The 14023-nt window shown below is 41.4% G+C and overlaps 1 protein-coding gene across 3 annotated transcripts in view; it reads left to right on the forward strand.

The window, feature by feature from the left end:
- The window catches only part of DUSP14 (dual specificity phosphatase 14), a 28005-nt gene extending 17556 nt beyond the window's left edge, over positions 1-10449 (forward strand). For all 3 annotated transcript variants that reach the window (XM_068531416.1, XM_068531417.1, XM_068531418.1), the window contains exons 2-3: positions 7965-8047; positions 9125-10449. In XM_068531416.1, the coding sequence (XP_068387517.1) occupies positions 9217-9813 (597 nt within the window). In that variant the 5' untranslated portion in view covers positions 7965-8047; positions 9125-9216 and the 3' untranslated portion in view covers positions 9814-10449. The remainder of the gene's footprint in view (positions 1-7964; positions 8048-9124) is intronic.
- Positions 10450-14023: the final 3574 nt, after the last annotated feature.

Here is a 14023-nt window from a genome sequence, read left to right on the forward strand (position 1 = left end):
ATTGTTCTGGCTAGGACTTCTAATACCATGTTGAATAAAAGTGGCAGGAATGGGCATCCCAGTCTCTTTCCTGATCTTAGAGGAAAAGCTTTCAGCTTTTCATCACTGAGTATGATGTTAGCTGTGGACTTGTTATATATGGCCTTTATTATGTTGAGGTATGTTCCCTCTATACCTGCTTTGTTAAGAGTTTTTATCATAAATGGATGTTGCATTTTGTCAGATGCTTTTTCTGTACCTATTGAGATGATCATGTGATTTTTATGCTTTTCTTAATGTGGTGTATCACATTGATTGATTTGCGGATGTTGTACCATCCTTGCATCCATGGGATAAATTCCACCAGATCATGGTGTATGATCCTTTTAGTATATTGTTGAATTTAGTTTGCTGCTATTTTGTTGAGGATTTTTCCATTATGTTTATCAGAGATATTGGCCTGTAATTTTTTTTTTTCTTGTGGTGCCCTTGTCTGGTTTTGGTAGTAATGTAACTCTGGCCTTGTAGGATGAGTTTGGAAGTGTTTGCTCCTCTTCTGTGTTTTGGAAGAGTTTGAGGATTGGTATGTATTCTTTTTTTTTTTTTTTTTTCCAGAGACAGCTACTATCAGAGTAGAAGACCTCTGTGAGGTTCATGAGCAGGAGCTGAGTTTCTTTTTTTCTTTTTAAAATTTTTATTTATTTATTTATTTATTTTTGGCTGTGTTGGGTCTTCGTTTCTGTGCGAGGGCTTTCTCTAGTTGCAGCGAGCGGGGGCCACTCTTCATCGCGGTGCGCGGGCCTCTCACTATCGCGGCCTCTTTTGTTGCGGAGCACAGGCTCCAGACGCGCAGGCTCAGTAATTGTGGCTCACGGGCCCAGCTGCTCCACAGCATGTGGGATCTTCCCAGACCAGGGCTCGAACCAGCGTCCCCTGCATTGGCAGGCAGATTCTCAACCACTGCGCCACCAGGGAAGCCCAGTATGTATTCTTTTTCTTTTTAAAAAAAATTTATTTGGCTGTGCTGGGTCTTAGTTGCAGCACGTGGGATCTTCGTTGTGCAGGCTCTTAGTTGTGGCATACGGGATCTAGTTCTCTGACCAGGGGTCGAACCCAGGCCCCCTGCCTTGGGAGCACAGAGTCTTAACCACTGGACCCACCAGGGAAGTCCCTAGTATGTATTCTTTAAATGTTTGGTTGAATTCACCAGAAAAGCTGACTGTGTCCCATACTTTTGTTTGTTGAGGGGTTTTTGATTATGGATTCAATCTTCTTCCTAGTTATTGGTCTGTTCAGATTTTCTTTTTCTTCATGATTCAGCCTTGGTGTATAATTGTTAATAGTAGTCTCTTATGATCTTTCGTATTTCTGTGGTATCAGTTGTAAAATTTCTTCCTTCACTTCTGATTTTGAGTCCTCTTGTCTTTTTTTTTTTTTTTGTGAGTCTAGCTAAAGGTTTGCCAATTTTATCTTTTCAAAGAGTTTCTCTTAGTTTCATTCATCTTTTCTACAGTGTTGTCTTTTTAGTTTCTATTTATTTTCATTCTGATCTTTGTTTATTTCCTTCCTTTTACTGACTTGGGTATTCGTTCTTTTTCTAGTTCCTTGAAGTGTAAAGTTACGTTCTTTTTTTAAAAAAATAATTCATTTATTTTATTTTTGGCTGCGTTGGGTCTTCATTGCTGTGTGTAGGCTTTCTCTAGTTGCGGTGAGCAGGGGCTACTCTTTGTTGTGGTGTGTGGGCTTCTCATTGTGGTGGCTTCTCGTTGCAGAGCACGGGCTCTAGGTGCGCGGGCTTCAGTAGTTGTGGAGCGTGGGCTCAGTAGTTGTGGCTTGAGGGCTCTAGAGCGCAGGCTCAGTAGTTGTGGCGCATGGGCTTAGTTGCTCCGTGGCATGTGGGATCTTCTCGGACCAGGGATCGAACCCATATCCCCTGCATTGGCAGGCAGATTCTTAACCACTGTGCTACCAGGGAAGTCCCGAAAGTTAGGTTCTTTATTTGAGATCTTCCTTGTTTCTTGATATGTAGGCATTTATCATTATGAACTTCCCTCTTAGAAGTGCTTTTCCTGCATCCCATAAGTTTTGGTATGCTGTATTTCCAATTTCATTTGTCTCAGGTATTTTTTTGATTTCTCTTTTGATTTCTTTTCTGACCCATTGGTTGTTCAGTAACATGTTGTTTAATCTCCACTTATTTGTGAATTTTCCAGTTTTCTTCTTGTAATGATTTCTAGCTTCAGACCGTTGTGGTTTGAAAAGATGCTTGATGTGATTTCAATCTTAAGTTTATTAAGGCTTGTTTTGTGGCCTAATATATGTCCTAGAGATTGTTCCATGTGCACTTGAGAAGAATGTGTATTTTCTTGCTTTTGGATGAAGTGTTCTGTATATATGTGTTAAGTCTACCCGGTCTAATGTGTAGTTTAAAGTTGATGTGTCCTTACTGATAGTCTGTCTGGATGGTCTATGCATTGATGAAAATGGGGTATTGAAGTCCCATATTATTGTATTGTTGTCTGTTTCTCCCTTGAGGTCTGTTAATATTGCTTTAATTAATTTACTTTTTTAAAATTTTGGCTGCGTGGTGCAGCATGCGGGATCTTAGCATGTGGGAACCTAGTTCCCTGACCAGGGATCAAACCCGTGCCCCCTGCACTGGGAGCACAGAGTCTTAACCACTGGACCACCAGGAAAGTCCCAATATTGCTTTATATATTTAGATGCTCCGATATTGGGTGCATAAATATTTACAACTATTTTATCCTTTTGTTGGATTGACCCCATTTATCATTATGTAATGCCCTTCTTTGTCTCTATTTTAAAGTCTATTTTGTCTAAGTGTAGCTACCCCAGCTTTCTTTTGGCTTCCATTTGCATGGAATATCTTTTTCCATCCTTTCATTTTCAGTCTGTGTGTGTCCTTACATCTGAAGTGAGTGTGTGTATCCTTACATCTGAGGTAGGCAGCATGTCTTTTTTTTTTTAAATCCATTCAGCCCCTTTCTGTCTACTGATTGCAGAATTTAGTTCATTTACATTTAAAGTAATTATTGATAAGTATGTACTTACTGCCATTTGGTTAATTGTTTTCTGGCTGTTTTGTAATTCCTCTGTCCCTTTCTTCTCTTGCTCTGCTACTTTGTGGTTTGATGATTTTCTTTGTGGTATGCTTAGATTCTTTTCTTCTTAGATCTTTTGTGAATTTGCTATAGGTTTTTGCTTTGTGATTACCATGAGGCTTACACATAACTTATAACAGTCTAAGTTTAAACTCATTCTAAAGCACATTTTTACTCCTCCATCCCCCACATTTTTGTTTTTTATGTCACATTTTATACCATTTTATCTTGTATATCCCTTAATTACACCATTTTATCTTGTATATCCCTTAATTATTATATTTTTACTACTATATCTTTTAATCTCCATACTAGTTGTATGAGTAATTAATCCATACCACCTTTACATTATATTTTTCTAAAGTGTACTGTAGTTACCGCTACCAGTGAGATTTATACTTCCATATGTTTTCCTGTTACTAATTAGTGGCCTTTTATTTTCAGCTTTAAAAAGTTGCGTTCATTCTTGTAAGGCCAGTTTAACTTTTGCTTGTCTGGAAAACTCTTTAAATTCTGAATGACAGCTTTGCTGGTATTCTTGTCTGGAAGTTTTTTCTTTCAACACCTTGAATATATCATGCCACTCCCTTCTGACCTGGAAAGTTTCTGCTGAAAAACTTGCTGATAGTCTTATGGGGGGTTCCCTTGTACATAACTAGTTGTATTCTTCTGGCTTTTAAAATTCTCTTGTGTTTTTACTTTTAACAATTTAATTATAATGTGTCTTGGTGTGGGTATCTTTGGGGTTTGGTTTATTTGGAACTCTCTGGATCTGGATGTCTGTTTCCTTCCTTAGGTCAGGGACGTTTTTATCCCTTTTCTCTCTCTCTTTCTTCTCTTTCGGACCCCTGTAATGTAAATGTTGGCCTGCTTGATGTTATCCCATAAGTCCCTTAACCAATCTTCACTTTTTTTCATTCTTTTTTCTTTTTACTGTTCCAGTGGTTTGAGTTTTACTGCTCTGTGTTCAAGTTCACTGATCCTTTTTATGCTGTCATCTAGTCTGCTGTTGAACCCCTCTAGTGTATTTTTCAGTTAAGTTATTGTATTTTTCAGCTCTGTGACTTCTTTTTCATACTTCCTTATAGTTTCTGTCTCTTTGTTGAAGTTCTGTGTTCATTCTTTTCTCGAGTTAAGTGAGCATCTTTATGACCATGATTTTGAACTCTTTTTAACAGGTTAAATCACTTATCTCCATTCATTAATGACTTTTTCTGAGGTTTTATCTTGTTCTTTCATTTGGAGCATATTCCTCTACTTTTTCATCTTAATTTTAGACTCTCCCTGTTGGTTTCTGTGCATTAGATAAAAAAGCCACCTCTCCCAGTCTTGGAGGAGTGACCTTGTGTAGGAGATGAATCTTAACCATTCAACCCTGCCTTAATCTTGGTTGTCTCTCAAACCTTTGTGATTGTCCAAACAGACTATTTTATTTTTAGTGGCTTCCAGTAGTTGCAGGTGGGCCCAGACCTGTCAGTATTCTATAGGGAAGGGTCTCAGTCACCAGCTTTTAAAGTATGTAAATACACAGTCTTGTGGGATGACTAGCAGTTAAGTCCCACTGTCTAACAGAGCAGAGGTGATCTAGAAGTGTCCCTTGGGCAGCAGTGACAAAAATCAGGATACCAGATGAGTATACAAGTTCCTTTCTGGAAGATATGAGACGTGGAGTGAGGGAAAGGGTGAACGCACAGATGGCGTCCACTGGCCTCTGTCCCCAGAGTGTGCCAAAGCAGAAGCTGGCCTCTTAGGCTGAAGCTCCAGGAAAAGCAAATAGGCCTCTTTCACAGAAAGACTGAGGGTGTGTTTCAGTTGGCTGTCTGTGTTGTGCCCCAGGGTTGGTAGCCAGCCAAGAACTGTGTTTGTCCCCAGAGCTAGGTGATCAAAAGGTGTCCCCTGGGTGGCAGCCACAAAAGCCAGGGCGCCAGACACACATAGAAGCTGCTCTCCGAGAAACACTGGTGCTCTGGAACACAGCAGAGGGACAGCGCAAAGACAGTGCCTGCCCTGTGAGGTCTTTGGAGAGGCTTACAGTAGACCCTTATATGTGTGTTTAATTAGAAGCCTGCCTCTTAGGTTGCAAGCTATAACTATTTTTTAAAAACTATTTAAAAATGTTAAATATGCACATGTCATAGGGCTCAGCCCTTCCACTCCTAGGTATTTAACCAAGAGAAAGGAAGGCATATATCCACACACTTACCCATGAGTGTTTACATCAACTTTACTTGTACTAATCTAAAACTAGAAACAACCCATTTCCATCAGTAGATGAAGAGATAAACCATGTTGTATCTGCACAATGGAATACTAGTCAGCAATAAAAAGGAATGACCTGTTGATAGACACAGCTTCATGGATGAATGTGAAAATAATTATGCTGAGTGAAAAGCCAGACCAAACAGAAAAACCCTACATTGTATGATTCCATTTTATAAAAGTCTAGAAAATGTAAATTGTAGTGACAGAAAGCAGATCAGTGGTTGCTTGGGAATGGGGCTAGAGGGTGAGGGAGGGATGAATTATAAAGGAGCATGAGGAAATTCTGGGGGTGACGGATATGTTTATCATTTTGAGGTCATGGTGTCTTGAGTGTACACGTGTCAAACCTCATCAAGTTGTACATCAAATTGTATGTCAGCTACGTCTCAACAGAGCTGTAAAAAAATGAAAATTTAAGTGCAGTGGTTATGTGGGAAAGGCCGAGGGACATACGGGGGAGGAACACTTTTTTTTCCAGTTATTTATATTCTTTTCCATTATGGTTTATCACAGGATATTGAATATAGTTCCCTGTGCTATACAGTAGGACCTCATTGTTTATCCATCCTGTATATAATACTTTTCATCTGCTAATCCCCAACTCCCAATCCTTCCCCTCCACCCACCTTTGGCAACCACAAGTCTGTTCTCTAGGTCTGTAAGTCTGTTTCGTAGATATGCTCATTTGTGTCGTATTTTAGATTCCACATATACGTGATATCATATGGTATTTGTCTCTCTCTTTCTGACTTCGCTTAGAATGAGAATCTCTAGGTCCAGCCATGTTGCTGCAAATAGCATTATTTCATTCTTTTTTTATGGCTGAGTAGTATTCCACTGTATATATGTACCACATCTTTATGCATTCATCTGTCGATAGACATTTAGATTGTTTCCATGTCTTGGCTATTGTAAATAGTGCTGCTATGAACACAAGGGTGTGTGTATCTTTTCAAATTATAGTTTTGTCTGGATATATGCCCAGGAGTGGGATTGCTGGATCATGTGGCAACTCTATTTCCAGTTTTTTGAGGAACCTCCACACTGTTCTCCATAGTGGCTGCACCAGTTTACATTCCCACCAACAGTGTAGGAGGGTTCCCTTTTTCTCCACACCCTCTCCAGCATTTGTTATTTGTAGACTTTTTGATGATGGCCATTCTGACTGATGTGAGGTCGTACCTTGTTGTAGTTTTGATTCGCATTTCTCTAATAATTAGCAGTGATGAGCGTCTTTTCATGTGCTTATGGGCCGTCTGTATTTCTTTGGAGCAGTCTGTTTAGGTCTTCTGCCCATTTTTCAATTGTGTTGTTTTTTTGTTGTTGAGTTGTATAAGCCGTTTGTATATACTGGAAATTTAAGCCCTTGTCAGTGGCATCATTGGCAACTATTCTCTCCCAGTCTGTAGGTTGTCGTTTTGTTCATGGTTTCGTTTGATTTCTGTTGCCTTGGGAGACTGACCTAAGAGAACAGTGGTACAATTTATGTCAGAGAATGTTTTTGTCTGTGTTCTCTTCTAGGAGTTTTATGGTGTCACGTCTTATATTTAAGTCTTTAAGCCATTTTGAGTTATATTTTGTGAGGGTGTGTTCTGACTTCATTGATTTGCATGCCGCTGGGGAAGGAACACATTTTTAATGATATTGATTGGTGCTCATATTGTTACATAAATGAGTAAATAAGAGGGCCAACCTGGAAGAGAATACAAAATGAAAGCAATTTCAAATTGGTCTCCACCACCAGCACCTTCTGTAGTTGATGTTTCATAGCTGCAGCCACTTCTGCAGCACGGCTCTTCGCAAAGCTGGCTGGCTGCGGGCCCCTGGCCCGGCTGCTGCACCCACTGTAGCATCTAGCACGCTGCACACAGTCCCACACTGCCCGGTGGACTTTGGGCACAGGGAAGAGATTCCAGCTTGCTCTGCATCTCTTGCTGGCCCCGTGAGCAGAGCCTTACATTTCAGTATGTTGTAGTCTCTGAATCTCCTCTCAAATTCATCTTGGTTGTGGCCAAAACGGCACTTAATATTTTTCACACCGTGGGTTATGTGTCATTAACAAAAATCTGAGACTTGGGTTGATACTTCTTACTGGCACATACTTTTTTTTTTTTTTTTTTTTTAATAAGGCATCTTTGAGAAGTTATCTTTTAAATTTTTTATTTATTTATTTTCATTTATTTATGGCTATGTCGGGTCTTCGTTTCTGTGCGAGGGCTTTCTCTAGTTGCGGCAAGTGGGGGCCACTCTTCATCGCGGTGCGCGGGCCTCTCATTATCGCGGCCTCTCTTGTTGCGGAGCACGGGCTCCAGACGCGCAGGCTCAGTAGTTGTGGCTCACGGGCCCAGTTGCTCCGCGGCATGTGGGATCTTCCCAGACCAGGGCTCGAACCCGTGTCCCCTGCACCGGCAGGCAGATTCTCAACCACTGCGCCACCAGGGAAGCCCTGGCACATTCTTTAAAGGCACGTGGAGCTATATTTAACGTGCTTTCCACTTCCTAGATTTATTCCAGTCAAACCCAATTTCGTAGTAAAAACCCAGGAGGAATTCTTTTGAACTTCCTGAGTGACCATATTCTTGCCTCTTTGTCTTTCTGCAGATCTGAGTTGCATCCACTCTGATCACCACTCACTCACTTAGGACTTTCCAGACGCAGGACTCCAGAGTAATCAGACTCCTCAAGTGAGTAACCCCAGCACCACCAGTCTGTGGAACCGGGGGTGTTCTTGTCTAACTGTGAAATCACTGTGGGCATCCCTACGGTACCCTGGGTGGGGATAGGCACACTTCTCAGAGGGCACAGTCTATAAAGTGGTATGAAAGACTATATAAACTTGAATGTCTTTTATAATAACCACTGTACTAATGAAAGAATATAGATGTTCAAATGTTAAATTTTAATTCCAACACCTCTTAAGCCAGTGGGATACATCTTGGAGTTTAGAATTGGCTGAGGAAGGTGAAGTTATTTAGCCACACCCAGGGTCAGGTCAGCTAAAATGCTCATTAACTTAGACGAATGAATTTTTGAGACCATGGCCTTCAAATTGCCTAGGATTGTTTCCATGGAAATGACATAGCACAGGTATTCAAATGTCAAAAATATGATAGAGTTAGCTATTTTTTAAATTATAAAGGGCTAAGGTGACCATATATCCTGGCTTTTTCTGTAACTGATCCAATTCAGTATCTCTTTAGTCCACAAAGGCCATGTATTGGATGTATTACCTAAAGCGATATCGTTTTTATACTTTGTAAGTATAATCTATGTACGATCTCTATGTCTAGATTTAGGTTTAGGAAAATATGGCCATCATATAGCTGTGGAGGTAGGCAAGAAGTATATGAAAGAACATGGCCACAGAAAGGATCACAAGTTCTGATTTCTTCCTGATTACCAGGGAATACCACTCCCTTCAATAAGAGCAAGACCCTGCAAGATTGTTGTTCAGGGATTAGCTGGGCTTCTTTCTGTCTTTAACTTTTCCTAAAATAGGATGACTTTCTATTTAGTGCCTTTAAAAAAAAAAAAAAAAAAAATCACCAGAGTGCTTTTACATTGGTTTTGCATATTGGCATCTTAGACTACTTTTCCTGACTGTTAATCGATGAAAATGATTTGTCTATGTCCTGGAAAGAACACACTATTATAGACAATAAGCATTTCTAATACTTTCACCTTCCCATTCCACAAACACTGCAGAAGGCTGTGATGAATCAGTAGCATTTAAAGTACTGACATATACCTGTATTTTGCAGGAAAGTGACTGTAATTTCCAGTTCCTTGGTGGAGGAAAACAAAACACTCTGGTCTCGCTTCCAATGATGCAAGTGTGATTGCTGGCGTCTTCATGAGCTCCAGAGGTCACAGCACGCTACCACGGACTCTCATGGCCCCTCGGATGATTTCTGAGGGAGACATAGGAGGCATCGCTCAAATCACTTCCTCGCTCTTCCTGGGCAGAGGCAGTGTAGCCTCCAACCGGCACCTCCTCCAGGCTCGTGGCATCACCTGCATTGTTAATGCTACCATCGAGATCCCCAATTTCAACTGGCCCCAGTTTGAATATGTTAAAGTGCCTCTGGCTGACATGCCTCATGCCCCCATTGGACTATACTTTGACACCGTGGCCGACAAGATCCACAGCGTGAGCAGGAAACACGGGGCCACCTTGGTGCACTGTGCTGCAGGGGTCAGCCGCTCGGCCACGCTCTGCATCGCGTACCTGATGAAATACCACAACGTGTGCCTGCTGGAGGCGTACACCTGGGTGAAAGCCCGGAGGCCCATCATCAGGCCCAACGTGGGCTTCTGGAGGCAGCTGATAGACTACGAGCGCCAGCTCTTTGGGAAGTCGACAGTTAAAATGGTACAGACACCTTATGGCGTAGTTCCAGACGTTTACGAGAAGGAGTCCCGACACCTGATGCCTTACTGGGGGATATAAGTCACCAAAGCCTGCATCAGCAGCCCCTCGAGCAGTACCAGCATCTGCTGCACGCGTCTGCTCCCCTCTTCACCTTTCTTTCCAAATGGTTGACTTTTGGTTCTCCCTGAAGTGTTTTTTACACTGGGTGTTCATGTCTATCTTAAGAGAGAGAGAGGGAGGGGAGGAACGTAAGGGGAATGCTTACACAGCTACTGACATTTTTAAAACTAACAAACATTTTGGAATAGTGTTTATGAAAATCTTTAACTGGCTTTTAATCATTTTTAACAATTTGAACAGTTTAATAAACTGGTTCTGCTCTAGTCTCAATCCCATGCCTTTTGGCATCATGGGAGGAGCTCAGTGCAAAAATCACTTTGGGCCCTGATTAACCCTTTAGATACAAGCTTTGCCCAAGGCTGCCGACCAAACACATGCTTAGGGAACATTGATACCAGTGTCACTCTCTACTGGATCAGCCGTCTTTCCTTTCCCCCTATTAATTATTTAGTGACTCTGTAAGTTAAAAAAACACGCCTTTATTATTTAGCTGTTAAGTAATTAATTATATTGAAATCTGCTGCAAACACCCTGTTGGAATCAATGTGCCCCAGGACTCTATTAGCATTATTTTTAATAAATATATCTGCTTAACATACTGGAATTTTTACTAATAAGAATTTCAGGGTGTGTGTATGTGTGTGGATGAGGGAAAAAAGATGCTCTCCAATAACTATTTATTAAAATATGGCTCCTGTGATAATTATGAATGCTCCTTAAACCAGACATCCCACTTGAATCATGTCAGTGTTGCCCATCCTTGCAGATGGGCAGATATTAACAAACAAACATAATTCACAGTGTTGTTGGAATAGTAGAAAACAAACAAACAAACAGCATAGTGTACACTCTAATAAAGGGTACAGTTTTCAGTTCTCTCTTGGGAACTGGAGGGCACCAAAGCAGTGAGTCCTCCATCAAAGAAACTTTTTTTGTTTTTTTTATAAAAACAACTTTAAAAACATTTATTTTTGGCTGCGCTGGGTCTTGTTGCTGCTCTCTTGTTGCTGCTCGCGGGCTTTCTCTTAGGTGTGGCCAGTGGGGGCTGCTCTTCGTTGTGGTGCACGGGCTTCTCTTGTTGCGGCACACCGGCTCTAGGCACGTGGGCTCCGGAGCGCAGGCTCAGTAGTTGTGGTGCACGGGCTTAGCTGCTCCGCGGCATGTGGGACCTTCCCGGACCAAGGCTCGAACCCATGTCCCCTGCATTGGCCTGCATTGGCAGGCGGATTCTTAACCACTGCACCACCAGGGAAGCCCCCCAGAAACTGCTTGGGACTTGGTAGAAGTTTCTATTAGCTCTTCTCTATTCCACGCTCCTGGGAAACCACTGGGAGTTACCAGGTTGCTCCTTACTTTTATAGGGGAGCTGCTTGTCCCAGCAACGGCTTTTACTTCATTTCCTTGCTTATCCGTAGAAAAATTTCCTAGATTTTCAGTCTGTTTGGCAAGAAGCCCTACATATAATGCCAGTGGCCGCATATTTATATACATTATATCCTCCAGATTTTACCTGGTTTGTGGCAACGGTTTCCCTCTAAATTCCACCCTTTCTTATCTTACACAATTTGCCCACTTTTATAAACATGCACCATTACTGTCTAGAAGGGAAAATTAAAATGAAATTAATAGTTTCTATGGGAAATCAGAGCAACCCATAAATGCCTCAGCAGCACATGATCAAAAATCAATCAGAAAAAACAAACTCTCGCTGGCGGCTACGGCTTCTACAGTATGAAGGCAAATTCTAGTAAGCCTGGTGGTAGTCTCTGGATAAACGTGCAAAAATCAAACTGAATATAGTAAGAAAACACCTGGTGACAGATGTTCTCGGTAATTAAGAAAAATTTCCTGCAGAAATCCTGGCAAATGCCACTACTGTGATGTAACTTGGCACTTGGGAAGCCTAACACCTTTCCAATCTAAATGTTGGAGTTTATTAGCTAAAGGTCACGAAGGAAGGTACGTGACCTCCAAGGTGTGACGGGATATTTTGTAGTGATCCCCAGTGCAGAGCAAACATTTCAGATTTCTATAACATAAAGGCCCTATAACCTTTTCAAAGCTTAAGAACACGCTGGTCATTAAATAAAAGGCAAGTAGAAGGCATCTGTAAATTAGCAAAGAATTATGCATATGCACACAAAAGATATTCAAATAATTTAAAATATGCAACCTATATGAACTAACTAGTACCCACAGGAAAAATAAAGCATGGATAATATCCTAATACACCCTGTGCTGCTTCTACCTCAAGCATGTCCAGACAAAAATTACACACTAAGCCATAAAAAATTTAAAGGCAAAATACAACACCAAAACAGTGCTTACTAACTGCCACTCAAGAAGGGGGTGAAGCAGCTTGCACAATGCACTGTATGGAAGTAAGTAACCTTGGTTACTGTTTCCAAGGACACTGGGCTCTTGGCTAGCAAGCGCTGAGGTGAAGCTGAATGCAGTGCTGACTCATTTTAATAAACCTGCATAAAGAAAATCAATGCAACGGTATTCCACACTCCCCAGATCGTTATTGGTGGATCTAACAAAACATTTCCAGTACTAAACAGATACTGAAAGTAGTGAATACTCTTCATAGCAAAGGCTTTTTATTGATGTCTGCTCTTATTTTCCCCTGGCACCTCCCATGGAGAGACTAAACCTATGATACTTGGTAAGGTCAGCAGTAATTATACTTACGAACTGTATCTGAGGCATTCTGGAATATATCTAGAAATGGAAGCCAATCTAGTTAACAGGTGAGCATACTTTTTAAAATGTCATCAGTATGGACCACTGTGACAATAACAGTCCACACAGCATTTCCAAAAAATGTCTCTGCAATGTAAATTCTGTCAAACTGGGAGACACTTCTTGTCGCAAAGGTAGATTTTGTTATCATGGTCTATCATGGAATGTATAAGACCAATTAGAAGGCTGCTTGAATTTTGGTGCCATGTTGAAACCCTAGGTGCTGCACAGGCTAGAGCGGAACCCAGAGGCCTCAGGCAAAACCTGCTAGAAACCAGCCCACTTTTGTTGTCACTGACACCCACTGGCTCTGTGGAGGGCAAAGGTAACAGTTCAGAGACAGCAGTCCCAGTCATTAGTAGCTGGAGATGGTATCATCTGGAGCAAATGAGAAAAACAGATTTACCTCATCAACAGTTCTCTGTGCCCTCTGGCACGCAGCCAGGTAAAGCCGAAGCCTCATCAACAGCTCGGGAATGAAAACGTTGTCTACCTTTCTTGGAGCGGATGGAAGTGAAAGGTAGTAAGGTGGAACAAAACAGAATTTCCTCAAGTTTTGTCCTCAGGAGGGAAAATGATCTAATTAATTATGTAAAGCAGCAATTACACAGACGAAACCAACTGTTCCAGTTTACAAATAAAAACTAAGTCTAGGTCAGAGAGCTTAAGCCATACAAAGTGAAAACACACAAGGTTCAAAATCTCTTCACAAAGCACGTAATTAACAATTGAGAGGAACGTGTGTCCTAGTTTGGCGGGTTCTTCCCAGGAATAACACAGTCTTTAACCACTTGGCTTTTTTCCCCCTGATTTTATGCATTCAGTTTAAGTGGCAAAGAAAATTCCCTATACCAGAGAGCATGAGCCTTTTCCTTCTAAAACTCAGTGCTGTTTTTGAACAATTTCCTGCCTTTACTTCTAAGTCACGTGCCTCTAACCACAAATACACACCTTACTTTTCTCCTCGCTAGGCCAGGAGCTCCACCTTCTAACCCTGAATTAATTTCCCGGTCTCTCACAGATACTGCGGTATTGGTCCCTGTGCAGTCATTTCTGGAAGTTTGGCTAGAGGCCTCTGCAAAGAGATTTCATTCAGCTGGCTTTGCAGATCTCATCTGAAAAAAATATCACGTTCACAGTCTGTGTGTGAGGTAAAACAAGGCTTTCAGTGACGGCGCCTAAGGGCAACGGTACTCACCCCGATACCCGAGATTCAGGCCTCTATCAAAATGAATGTTCTTCTCACTGCAAAGTTCCCAGGCATGTTTTGAGAAAGTTTTCTTAAAAGTTGACAGTCTTAGAAATGAACGAAAAGAGTAGAGAACTGGTTCGGTTGCGACAGTAAAGCTGGTAAATCTGCCCTCACCCACCTGCCATTGTCCAATGGAGAGCAGCAGCATTTTTTCTATAAAAAGAATATCAG

This window comes from Eschrichtius robustus, chromosome 20 (assembly GCF_028021215.1).
Source record: "Eschrichtius robustus isolate mEscRob2 chromosome 20, mEscRob2.pri, whole genome shotgun sequence".
NCBI lineage: Eukaryota > Metazoa > Chordata > Mammalia > Artiodactyla > Eschrichtiidae > Eschrichtius > Eschrichtius robustus.